Raw genomic sequence first — 13,344 nt, 5'->3', positions numbered from 1 at the left:
ATTTCAGAAAATTCCAGGCTAAGGGTCATACAGTGTCATGGTTAAGGACCAGTAAGCAAGTCAGTATGGCTTGACTAAAGTATGAGAAAATTGGAAAAGGCGGCAAATAGTGAAAGGCCTTAAATGTCAAAGAAAATACTTTCTATTTTATCTTAGAGGTAACAAGAAGCCAAAGAAGTTCATTGAGAAGGAATGTGACATGCTCAGACCTGGATAGATTGGGGTGAGGAGAGATTTGAGACAGGAAAACTCATCAGAAAGCTTCTGCAACAATCTAGGGTGATGAGGATCCACACCATGGTAGAAGACAAGGATAGATGTGACTAAGGGTTTGCAGTGGGGTTTGCACCTGGCAAGAAAAAGAGCTACTTCTCATCTAAAGGCTGGGGTGAAAGGAGGAAAGCTATCCGAATAATGAGATGAGAAAGGGAGTAGAGGCCTCAATTGTTTTAGTGAAATAGAAGTAGAGATCTTTAGCAGAGAATGAGGCAATGGAACAGTGAGGAGTGTTATGTAGCCTTCAAATATCATTATGTTAAAGTAGGAATTAGGCTAATTTTTCTTAATCCCAGAGAACATAAAGCATGTACAGGAAATTAAAATCAGAAAGATCTTAGCTCAATATATAGATAATAAACAAATTCCTAATAAATCAAGGCTGCCTCTCAGAAGCCCACTGAGATCTTCCCAAAAAAGGTTGGGATGAAACAGAGAAGATTCCTCTTGGGTAGGAGTTGGACTTAGGTCACTATGAGGTGATTTTCTAACTTATGTTATAATTAACCTTTTCATCATAAAGAAATGTCTGTTTTATACTGAACTCAATTAAAAGAGGAAAATTTGACAGGCTGCCTATTTTAGACCAGGTCTTTCTGTCTTAATGAGGCTAGATGCACAGAGGCCATTTAGGGGCCCAATCTACCATGGACTGACATAAAATCTTTGACTTGCTTCCTCTTCACTTCAGGCTGTCTTGGTCCTCTTTAGTTAGCCTGTTGGCCCCAGTGTCCAGAGGCTCATCACATTGGTACCAGACTTAAGTGTGGACACCAACTGCCTCCATCACTACAGTCCAGAACTCAAGAGATCTACTAGCCTCAACCTTCCTGGCAGCAGGGATTGCAGGCATGTACCATCATGCCTAGCTGCATATTCCTACTAAAGGTAAATGTTTATTAACCTTCCAGTAGAGAATAGCATCAAAAAACAACATCAGAGGGCAGGGATCTTATTAAGAAACCTGAATTTTAAAATGCTATAGAATGTCTATATTTCATATGAATTAGTTTATCTATCAACATTTTATATGTGTCAGACTGTTGAAATAAAATCCAAGATGATGTCTAAATTCTTCTCTAATGCTGGTGTTTTATTGCCTATAGCAATGTGAAGACAACCAACTGGGGCTTAGACACCACTGTGTTACACAAAGATGTGCAATGGTGGCGGTAGGTTAAGCTTTCACATTGATTTGCTACACAAATAAGTTCCGAAAAGCTGATTCAGAGTGTGATGCGTAAGGACAGGGTTCAAAAATGATTGTCAGGTAACTTAAATTTTTTTTTATTTTTCCAGGAATAAAACATTTAATAAGTTGATAAAGCAGCATAACATTTAAAGACCTCTAACCCTGGGATTTGAAGCAAAATTTATGGAGACTTCTTGTGTCAACAGCTCAGTAAGCAGACAAGTAGGGTAAGGCAAAGATGGTAGATGCTGCTCACAGACAGGGGCATCATCAAAGCTGCCCACCAAGGAGGAGGATATGATCATGAGGCACAACACACCCTGGGGATTCCAATGAACTACTGACAGAAGGTCTCAAAGTTCCCTCAAAAAGCTACAAGAAAATGCTTTCCATCCTTCAAGATGACACAAGGCACAACATGACTTCTATCTGCAAAGGAACCTGTACACATCAAATTACCAAAAAATCTGAGGACAGATTTGTAAAATAACCTAAAAAATCCCCCAAATAGCCTTTTCAAACAAGATCTTGCCTCTCTTACACCTCCCCACACCAAACAAGCTGTAGTAAACTGCAGGCTTTCAGGCACATTTGGCAGGGGGGCCGGGGCCTAGGGAAGGCAAGGGAAAGACTTAAAGAAAAGGAGATGAGAGTAGCCAATGAGCAGTTGAACCCGAATGCAGCCCTTGGGTTAGTGAAGGGCCAGGAGAAGGCTGGAATAACTCACCTAGAATACTAGTTAAGAGGCAGCCCAAGAAATGACCTAAAACTCAGTATACAAGCTTGCCCAGAACAACCCCTCCCCAACCCTGCACTCACGCAATCTTCTTGCAGACGGCCAATGCACAAAACAGAATATCGTTTTTTTCATGCCACTTGCACCTGTACGAGAAAAGGAAGTTTTAAGTCCACTTGTCTAACAGCAGAATTTCTGTATTTACAATGCTTCTTATCAGTCTAAATGAAAAAGAAATGCTTTTGCTACCTACATAAAACCAGGGAGGTCTTTCCATTTTTAACAAAATACAGAATTTCTTAAATCAAACCATCTTCCCTTCTGCACATGTGCAAGTCTATGTTGCTATGAGAACACTATAAGGAGTTCAGTTTAGAACAGCTGAGTTTAAGTTGTCCTCAGGATATCCAGTTGGAGACGTCTTCAGGCAGGAGGAGCTACAAGCCTGGAGGTCAGCAGACTTTAGTTAGGGCTGGTTAAGTAGATTTGGGAATCATCAGCATAGGGATAAAAAGCCCATGGTTAGCAGGTATGACTGGGAAGATCCCAGAAGAGGGGCCACACAGGACAGAGCAGGATTTCAGTGGGAAGGCGGCCCTGAGAGGACCAAGAATAAGAACTATGAGGTAAATAAATACGTCAGTCATGACTTACCATAAGGGTACTGACTAGGTGCAAAGCCACAGTCTAACTCTGCTGTCATTCCTGATAGATAATGCTGCTTCCTCAATATAAATTTTATACAAAGATCTATATATCATCGACTGCACATAAAGCCTAGTAAAAAGCAGAGTCCTGACATGAAATTCTTTCCACAGATGTGGAGCTGATTTGGCCTCTTCTGTGGAGACTCAGACATCTCAAAGGAGACTAATATGTTCAAAAATGAACCCTTCTGGACTGGGAAATATTGAGTCCTAAGACTGGCAGTAATCTCCTTTCATACCACCTTTCCCTTTCTAGACAAACTGGACTCCATGCTTTTCCTGGACTTTTCCCGGCCTCTACCCTCCCCCAGGAGGGCTGCCCCTGCCCAACAAGTCTTCCTAAAGATCCTCCTTCTCAAGAGCTAACCTGCATTGTCTCTCCTAGGAATTCCCCCAAGGCCTCTCCACTCTCCCCAATACTGTTTAACTTCTTACAAATGAACGTAGCATCTTCTAACTTGTGTCTGTTATTCACGTACAGGCCATGTTGCCACTATTAAACTACCGACTCTCTGAAGGCAAACTGACACTTTTGTACACACAGTAACCACTGGCATGTTTGTTGTACTGAATTCTAGACACATGTAGATTTTATGAAAACAAGAGTATCAAGCATATATGTATCCCACAGAAATTTCCCTTCCTACCTTTTTATCCCGAAATGAATCCTTATGCTAAAAGCAAATCTTGCTTTCAATAACTTCCCATAAAGCAGTACATTCTTTTTATACTTGGGAGGAGGGACTCACTGCTGTCTGGGTCTCTATTAACTAATTCTCATTTCTTACTTGGAACATGAAATTCCACAATATAGGATAATTAAAAACACTTTTAGAAAACAAGACTTGTAATGAAGATCAGTTTGTAACATCAAGTGCAAATTCCAAAATTTCAAATTGGCTTGAGTTAAACCAAATGACTATTAATTGCCACTGTGTGCCTCAGGGCACTGTTAGGAGAATGCAGGCTAAAAAGACTCCTTGCAGCTGGGCCTTTCCCTAGAGAAGCCTCTGTTTCAAGGGTAAGGCCATGCTTACCACCTGGGAGCTGGCGTCGATGGATCTATGTTCTCACCGATGTGGCTTCAGGTCACATCATGGGCCTTCTTATCCTGTGTTTGTGAGTGTCACACTCTCAGGGGGGTCCCCCTGTGTGGGGGGCCTTCAAGACAGAATACCAACAGAGCTTGCAGGCATTCCACTCATCACCCAGTGTTCTCCCTAAGTGACTGGATAACCTTTTCCAATCACCTCTCTAGCTGATGATGCTTTTTAGGCCAGTTCTCCTGTGTAATTCCTCACTGATGACACGTTCACACATACCATGCATGTATCTATTACACTGTGTGATCTGACACTCTGCTTCGTTGCAGATGGCAGGGACCTGAAATTTGCAGCTGTACAGTCTCACAAGAATACACCCATATGGGCCAGTCTTAGGAAGAATCTCAGGCTCATTAAAAGCACAATGCAATTTTCCAAATGCAAACTAGCCTTACTCTCCTCTTCTGGTTTAATCTTGCGCCCAGATAGTTGTTCAGTAGCAGTGTCTGTCTAGGCTATACATCCTAATGGACACTCTGGGTTAAGCGCCCAACTAAGAATCACTCTTTGGGATTTTTTTTATCTACTAAGATCTTCCCAGGTGGAAAAGTTGAATTCTTTTTTCTTCAATAATTCTATTTTGTTTCATTTTCTCTTTCTCTCCATCATGTATCCACTGAGAGGGTAAGAATGTGAAATTAAAAATATATATATATATATATATTTTTTTTTTTCAAGGAAAACCAACTCCTGCATTAACCAAGGCCAAAAATAGAAAATCATGTTTTCCACCATGTCTTTGCTATGCTCTCATGCTCTTATCTTTGCATTGAAATCATGAAGAATAAAGTACATTCTAATTTAAACCGGAATCCCTAATTGAATTCCATGTGAAATTCTTTTTACCTTATCATCTGCAATTGACAAAGACAAGTAAGCTAGAATTATCTTCATAGTGAATATTCTGCAAATATTTAACATGAATACTACAACATAAGATGACCCAGCGTCCCTAAAAATATTGCTTCTTGTTGCCTCTGAGAGAGATAAAACCAGCTCCATGGAGCCCTTCATCTTTTCAGAGGGCCTGTGAATCATTCCTTCACATTCAGCTTCTGTCTTCCAGTTTATAGCAAATACACCAAGTTGATTAGATTTGGTTCCTCCGAAGCATCTCTACCCACTAACCCTGGCAAGACTCTCACACTCAGTGCCCACAGTTAATGTCTGAAATCTATAAAATTGTCTGCACTCTTTCTTTGTACCCCATATATGGTTGTTCTGACACCACTCCCAAAGAAGCAGAGAGGAGCCAGGCTGACCAAAGACCATGTCTCATTTTTCTTTGTTGTGCACCCTCCTCTATTGCATGTCCTCTGCTATATTATCATGGCTTGGAGACAATCTTGGGTTTCTAGAGCCTGTTGAATGCTAACTGATCTGTACCAAGTCCAACTGTAAGGAAATGTGTGTAGATATTTGGCAATGGTCTCCTTCAGCTTTTGAGGAAAAGTCCAAGTTTGTAGATTCATATCTATCTGGGGATGAATTCTTTGGTCACAGAAACCAATGACACGTATGGAAATCAGCACAATTTGCAGCCTATTATGTTAGATGCACAGAAGCTAAGATCTGATGAGGAACTAAGTTTACTTCTGGCAGGAGTGATCAGGGAAAGTTCCAAGGGGAGGCACTTGAAGCTGGACTTTAGAAGACCTAGACGATTTGGGCGGGCAGAGAGGAGAGAATACGGTATTGCAAATGGAGTACATGTTCAGATACTGATGAGTGGCCCAGTCTGGTTTATGGGAGCGAGAAAGCTGGAGAAGCAGATGGGAGCCTAATGTGAGCAGTGCTGGATGCGAGGCTAGGTGACATTTTCTAAATGGGCAATGGGGAGTCACTGAAGTTTGAGCAGAAAAGCAACATCATCAGAAATATACTGAAGAAGAACATCCTGGAAGCTGTGATTGAGACAGATTAGGGAATCAAAACCAGACTTGGGGAGATGCTCAGAGCCTGGTGGCGCTGAATGACAAATGGCAGAAGTAGAACTCAGAAGGCACCCGATTGGTCTTGGGGAAGGAGAATTAAAAGATGAAGAAGGATCGCCATCATTCCCCAAAATAAAGACTTGAGGACGAAGCAAAGTTTAAGACTTATAAATTCTGTGATATCAAAAACCGGTGCAGGAGAGTGGTCAGCTATCTAGTCAAACCTCCAACTAATGGAGACCTACCTACCAAAAAAACCCAACACCTAGAGTACCAATCTAAAAATGAAAGGTCTTCTCAAAGGAAAAATCCATCAGATTTGTAATGTTTCCAAAGAATCCTTACCCCCTCCTAGCGTTTCATTTGCAACCTAAAAATCTAAAGGAATTGTAATGGGTCACAATTCAGAATGTAGAACTCCTAACTCCACAGTCATTAAATATCTAAGTTGTAACTGCATTCTTTTTTTTTGGTAAATTACAACTAATCCTATCACATTAGAAATCTTTCAATGCAGGAAATTTAAATTAAACATAAACAAGATGTTTTGGACCAGGTGGCACTACCATCTTCTACTTCAGAGAGAATATAGAAGTCTCTTAGTGCTAATTTCTCAGCTCTAACCCAGCCCCACAATAAGTCTCAGCATCATCAGTGCCTCCTTTCCTTCAGTTAAAGGACAAGAGATACCCCTGATGCTCACTCTACCACCTCCTCTCTTTCATTAAGCCCATAATCATTCCCCTTCCACTAGTTTTCTCCCATGGTCTACTCAGTGTTAACTTGGGTCTTCATAAGCCTAAAAATTTCCCTTTTTAATCCTTTGAGTTTTAATTATCATACCATCTTTTTAAAGTATTTTGTAAATTTGTAAAAAAAGTTGTATATGCTCCACTGCTTCCACTTTCTTTCTCTCTCAACTCCTTGCCACCATGCTTTTACCACCACCATCTTGGGTTGCCAAAATGGCCTTTAACTTAGCAAATCCAAAAAGCCCTATCTCAGAGCTCATCTGTTTTAATTTCTCCACATCTTTCAACAACATTTTCTTTTTTTAAAGATCTTTCTTTTATTTATTTTTTGAAATTTTTATTTTGAGTATTTTCCCAGTTAGATGTTTCATGTTCTTTCCCTCTCCCCAAAACTCCCTACCCCACCCCCCCGTAGCCAACGCACAATTGCACTGGGTTTTACATGTATCAAGACCTAATTCCATATTATTGATAGTTGGACTAGAGTTATCGTTTAGTGCAGTGGTTCCCAAAATTTTTTGGACTACCATTCCCTTTCCAGAAAAAATATTACTTAGTGCCCCCTGGAAATTATGAAACTATTTCTTGAACTCAGAATAGAATGTAATACAAAAAAAGTGTGGTCATCACCGCCCCTCTGGATCGCTGCAGCACCCACCAGGGAATGGTGGTGCCCACTTTGGGAATCACTGGTTTAGTGTCTACATCCCCAATAATATCCCCATCAGCCCATGTGACCAAGCAGTTGTTTTTCTTCTGTGTTTCTTCTCCCACAGTTCTTCCTCTGAATGTGGTTAGTTTTCCTTCATAAGTCCCTCAACCTTGCTCTTGATTCTTGTATTGCTGCTAGTAGAGAAGTCCCTTATGTTCGATTATACCACAGTGTTTCGGTCTCTGTGTACTATTCAATATCATTTTCAACCATTTCATGCTATGAGGTCTTTACATCTAACTTGGATTTTGAACACCAAATCTGGTATTCTAACTCCTCTTTTTGTTTCCTCATCCTTCTCTCTCTTGACCCTTTAAAGTGAGAGTGTTGAATCTCTTTTGGCCCAACAGGTCCATCTATTCTGTGCAGCTGACTCCTAATTATCTCTAGTGCTCACTTCTGAGTTCTAGACTTTGGTGCTCAATTGCATCACTTGTTTCTCCTAAATCTGCTTCTAATTTCATGATTTCTCCCTTATTTAGGCTCTCATGTTCATAATCTTGGATCATTTTTTCTTCTCTTCTTACTTCTTATCCCCCTTAAATGCAACCTAGAAATTCTATCTCTGCAGCGTCTCTCGTATTCACCCCAACTCGGTTGTCCCTCTCCCAAGGCCTGCATAGATTATTTAAAATACCCTAAGAAATGTCCTGCCTATTCACTTTACCTTCCAATACTTTTTTCATTCTACTGTCAAAAAAGTTTCTTCTGTTTCTAGTCACAGCACTACTCCAGGTCTTTCAAGTGGTCTTTTGCTGCTTCCCACTTTGTAGAGTTTAAATCCCTCTGCTTGGAATTCAAGGCTCTCTACAACTCAGCAGAACCATCTTTCTGGTCTTATCTCACTGTATTGTTCTTTATTGGTCCAGGCAAACTGGACAACACTGACCACATATCCATAACCACAATCCATAACCCTCCTATCTCTAAACCTTTGCTCACAAGCTGTACATTAAACACAGAGTCTCTCTCTACCTAATGTAGATGCCTACCAAACCAATTCCTTACAGTTCAATTCAAATGCTTCCAGGAAGCTTCCTCTGAACTTTCTCCCTCAGATCTCACATTAATACTGGTTTAAGGGGGGAAAAATACAACTCTCTAATCATATGCTGTTATCTCAATCCCTTGATAATCTGGGGCTGCATCTTGTCCAAAATCTGTATCTTCCCCAGAGCACACTGCTTAAGAAATGTAATTTGCTAATAAATGAAAATCTACACCTAATAATGTTGTAATGCAACTTTTGTACATAATAGTGGTTCCCAAACTTTTTTGGCCTACCACCCCCTTTCCAGAAACAATATTACTTAGTGCCCCCTGGAAATTATGAAACTATTTCTTGAACTCAGAATAGAATGTAATACAAAAAAAGTGTGGCCATCACCGCTCTTCTGGATCACTGCAGCACCCACCAGGGGGCGATAGCGTCCACTTTGGGAATCACTGGTATATGATTCTAGCTTCACAATTAATGCTAGAACTTGAATCATACTCTAGTATGATTTTGCAGGAGCCATCTCAGGTTCCCACAGCACCCTAAGGTGACACACTAGGGACAAGAGCATTTTATCTTTTCTTGAAAAGAAACCACAAAGTTCAATTATTTCCTATCTTCTATCTAAAGTCATTGTCAAATACTAGAAAGGGAGTCAACTGGGGAGGAGGGAAACAGGCAGTTTAAAATCTGGGATCAGATTTGCATATCAAGGTATAAAGCTTTGCTCTATACCTGAGTGTTAAAGATTAAAACACTCATGATAAAACAGGCTCTGTCAAGCATCTAAAAGATAGTCAAACGTTTGGTAGATATCAGCCTTGTTCTGCTTGTTAGAACAGAAGTTCCTTGAAAATAAGGATTTTCACACATTCTTTGTCTATATCCCCATCATCTACCAGTGAGAGGGCATGCAGAAAGTGCTCAATAAATACTAATTTATATACAGAGTCTAAAAAAGCAGAACTAGAAGAAGTAAAAACTGAAAAAGATCAATCCGTATTAAATGTAAAGAAATCCTAACAATTACAGTTATCCCTAAGGTAGAATGGGCTGCCCCCAGACAAAGTGGGTTCTTCCCCTTCACAGAAGGGTCTCAAGCAAAGACTAGATTAGGCCACTTGGCAGGAATGGGACAGGAAGAATTCTTATTCAGGTGTGGATTGTATTCTGAGATCCCATCTAACTCAGATTCTGTGATTAGAAAGAAGGTGAGAAGTTAAACTCTGTACCTTGCTACCCCCTACCCTTCAATTTCTTGACATCATCCCTACTTTTTTCTCTCACACCATTGCTAGCTACTCTAATGGACAAACCTGGGGAACCTCTACTGAGAAATGTACTAAAGTTTGGGTTCATTCTAGAGACTCCAGGATCACAATCAAAGGCTTAATTATTAATAAAGTGATCTAGTCCAAGGGTAATCTTGGCAAGAAGCAGTAAAAAGAGTGACAGATTGGTAAAAAAATGATTACTATTTTGTTTTTAAAATACCTCATTTGCTATTTATTGGAAGGTAACTTAAACAAGTAATAAAATGTTCTCTGGTCTCATCTAACTCAACTTTTTTTTTAAACCCTTGCCTTCTATCTTAGAATCAATACTTTGTATTGGTTCCGAGGAAGAAGAGAGGTTAAGAGCTAGGCAATGGGGGTGAAGTGACTTGCCCTGGGTCACACAACTAGTAAGTGTCTGAGGCCACACTTGAACCCAGGATATCCCATCCCTAGGACTGGCTCTCAATCTACTGAGCCACCTTAGTTGCCCCTATAATTCAACTTCAATAAAGAAACTCTACCTACTTTTTTTGAAAACAAAAAGAATTGAAAATTTGGGTAAATGTAACTAATGTTAGTATATCTGCTCAGAACATATCAAGTTTAAGAGCATAGTCTTCTTTATTTAGTTGTACTTCCATTATGAACTACTAAAATGAGAGAAGCCAAAATAATTTTCCTAACATTGTAAAATAGCCAGAAGACTTGGTCCTAAAATGAGTTTACTTACATTCCACACTGGAGTCTCTGTCACGGTGGTTAATATGTAATGCCAGACTCCCATGTCTAAGCTCGTGACCAGAGTGCCTTGACTCCAGTTTCTCTTATAAGAAGGTAGTGAAGTATTACTCCTTTGCTCCCCAGAAATCTTTAGCACAAAGGCAAATCCATAATTCCATTAAAAGCCAGGACAGACAAAGGTGGGGGAAAGGAGTGTCCAAAATTCACCATTTAAAAATACTTAATGAAGGCATATTTTTACTGGGAATTTTTGCTCTCCATGGCACATAGCTATGATAGGTCAAATAGCATGTTTACAACAGAGATTCAAAACCTCTGGTAGGCAGTAAGCCTTGAGATGGAAGGGGAGGCTGGGGCCATTTTTAAATGCAAGCAGTTTACTTTTCAGATCTTTCTAAGGGTATACATATCATAAATGGCTTCTTTGTCTTGTCTCTGCTCATTTCTGCTATAACTAGGGCAACAAACCCAATAAGGTGTTATCACTTCCTTCTAAAATAATACAATAAGATACATATGCATATCTATATCCAACTGTTTCAACTGGGACAAGCAGCAGAAGACTACTGGCAATACCTTGTGTTGCTAGAGTAATCCCACATGGACACGTCCAGGAGGCTCCGTACCCAGGTCTTAGATGGCTCCTTATGAAGCTTTTGTTGGTAGATTCCCACCACAAGGTCCTCTACAGTGAGGAGTTCTAGCTCTTGTCTGGTTTCTTTCATTAGGAGAAGCAAGAAAAGAAGCATTTTTAGGTCTTTCAAAAATATACTCCAGAATAGAAACATAAAAATGTGCTGATAAGAATTTACTTTTCCTCACCCAATTTCTTTGCCATATGCTTCAGGCACCAGTTAACTCTGTACCTATCATCAGACTGAAGAAAAAAAAATTACTTTCTTTCTCACTATCTTTCTCCCCCAATTATGGTTTTTAAATGCTTTCCCCTTCCCTTAATTGCAAAACAATTTTGAAAGCTCTTTTCAACCCAAATAGCAATCTGGACAGAAAAACAGCTTATATTACAACACAAGAGATGAGGGTTAGATAAAACACAAATACATAAAGGAAAACTACATAAAAAAAAAAACTTGAGTAAAACAAGGTATAAATATGAGAGAATGGCTACAATGACAATGGCAAATCATCCTTTCATTCTGAGATTTGTGCAGTGGAAATATCATCTTACTTGGAGGCTGGGGACCACAAATTCCTTCTCAATTATGTTTTGAAGTATGACAATATACTTAAGGCCTCTGAAAGGTACCTAATCAATTATATTACAAAGATCAATAAGAATGGAGTGATGATCTGGAAACCATGGAAGCAAGAACTTGAAGAAGGTAAAGAAAACAGCTCTAAGACTTTTCCTAAAGATTACAGACTTTTCCAAGAAAAGGCTTATGTCTAGCTCTAATTAAAATAATTTGGAATGAATACAATTGAATAAATACCAACAGTACCCAGTCAAATTGTATTAGAGGTGCTAGGAGACCTGCCCCTATCACTTACCTTGCAGTACACAGGTGGCCAGCTGCTTTGGTTTGGAGAAATAAATCGATAAAGGTTTTGTAACACAACTGCATAGTCATCTCCTGAGTGAAAGTTTGAAATAGGAATCTTGTGACTGGCATCACCTGGTAGAAAAAGAGAGAAGAGGGAAAATGTTAGAATTAATGATAATAGTTATACAGAAGTACTAAGAAAGTCAAGAGTAAGGCTGGAGATAATTATCATCATCATTTGACAATATACTGTACCCTCTCCCAAACTTATGATATCCATTTTGCCAATGTTATAAAAACAAAAACTGCTAAAGTGGGATACCTACTCGCTTTCAATCTTAGAACAATTATAGCAGCCACCCCCATATGTGGCTAAATAAAGTTAGATTAATGACTTTGGCCCTCTGAGAAATCCTCATGCTCACTCAGACAATATGTAGACTTTTCCACCCACATGGAGCTTTTCTTTGTCTAAACTCCTATTGAACATAATTCTATTACAGATCAAAGTTCAGCATTTAATTTTTCTTTAATTGTTTCATGTTATGCCAGGATTCTTTTCTAGCTAGAGTATACTGCCATTGGTTGCAGAAGTCATACCATACTTCTTTTGTCTTTGCCAAAGAATCTACAAAGGACTGGGAAAATAAAAAATCTGATTTACAGATGAAGAAGAGGACTAAAGGTAGCAGGCTCTACAGACCAAATGCACAGCCAAGAAACAAAGAGCTTCTAAATGAAAATCCTCACCCTTGGTTAAGATCTAATCCATTGAACCTAATATTTTCTCTCCAACAGTGGTACCAAGACTCACCACAGGAACAACTTGTTATTTTATCCCTATTACAGCAACTCTAAAAGGCTTGTATGTCCCTGTTTTTCCTTTATTAGGGCTCAGTCAGTCGGCCACAAACTTAAATACTCATTTAACGTAACCATAACTTTAACCCATAGAACGTCCTACAGCAGTGATGGGCAAACTACAGCCCATGGGCCAGATGTGGCCCCCTGAAATGTTCCATCTGGCTGCATGACATTATTCCTAATCTGACAAATACAGTGAGGATACAATACAATGAAACTTAGAAAGAGTTGCCTTAGAAACAGACTGACAGATGAGCATTTCCTTTCCTTTGGACCCCTCTTTAAAAAGTTTGCCGATCACTGCCCTAGAGGAAACAAGTAAATGTACTATCAGCTTTGTCAATCGGGTCTCACTTGGATTTTTTTCAAGCTTCATATACCCCCTAGGTCTACTGCTCAAGGAGCCTTATAAGGCCTGTATGATACTATAGACAGTTCATCATTCTCTTAGCATTCCTCTGCTCTTCTACATTCTTGATTATTTTATCTGCATTATTAGACTATTTATTTCTGTTCAACGGTTTAGAAATTTCACAACTTTAAAATGT

The 13,344-nt window shown here is 39.5% G+C and overlaps 1 protein-coding gene across 2 annotated transcripts in view; it reads right to left on the bottom strand.

Annotated features, from left to right (window-relative positions):
* MAEL (maelstrom spermatogenic transposon silencer) overlaps nt 1-13,344 on the bottom strand; it is a 30,484-nt gene that overhangs the window by 5,233 nt on the left and 11,907 nt on the right. For both annotated transcript variants that reach the window (XM_044677113.1, XM_044677114.1), the window contains 4 exons: nt 11,940-12,064; nt 11,250-11,304; nt 11,004-11,145; nt 2,288-2,350 (listed from right to left, as the gene is read on the bottom strand). In XM_044677113.1, the coding sequence (XP_044533048.1) occupies nt 2,288-2,350; nt 11,004-11,145; nt 11,250-11,304; nt 11,940-12,064 (385 nt within the window). The remainder of the gene's footprint in view (nt 1-2,287; nt 2,351-11,003; nt 11,146-11,249; nt 11,305-11,939; nt 12,065-13,344) is intronic.

The sequence above is a fragment of the Gracilinanus agilis genome, chromosome 4 (assembly GCF_016433145.1).
Source record: "Gracilinanus agilis isolate LMUSP501 chromosome 4, AgileGrace, whole genome shotgun sequence".
Taxonomy (NCBI): domain Eukaryota; kingdom Metazoa; phylum Chordata; class Mammalia; order Didelphimorphia; family Didelphidae; genus Gracilinanus; species Gracilinanus agilis.
Note: the sequence above shows the minus strand (reverse complement) of the source record. Positions and strands in the feature narration are given on the sequence as shown.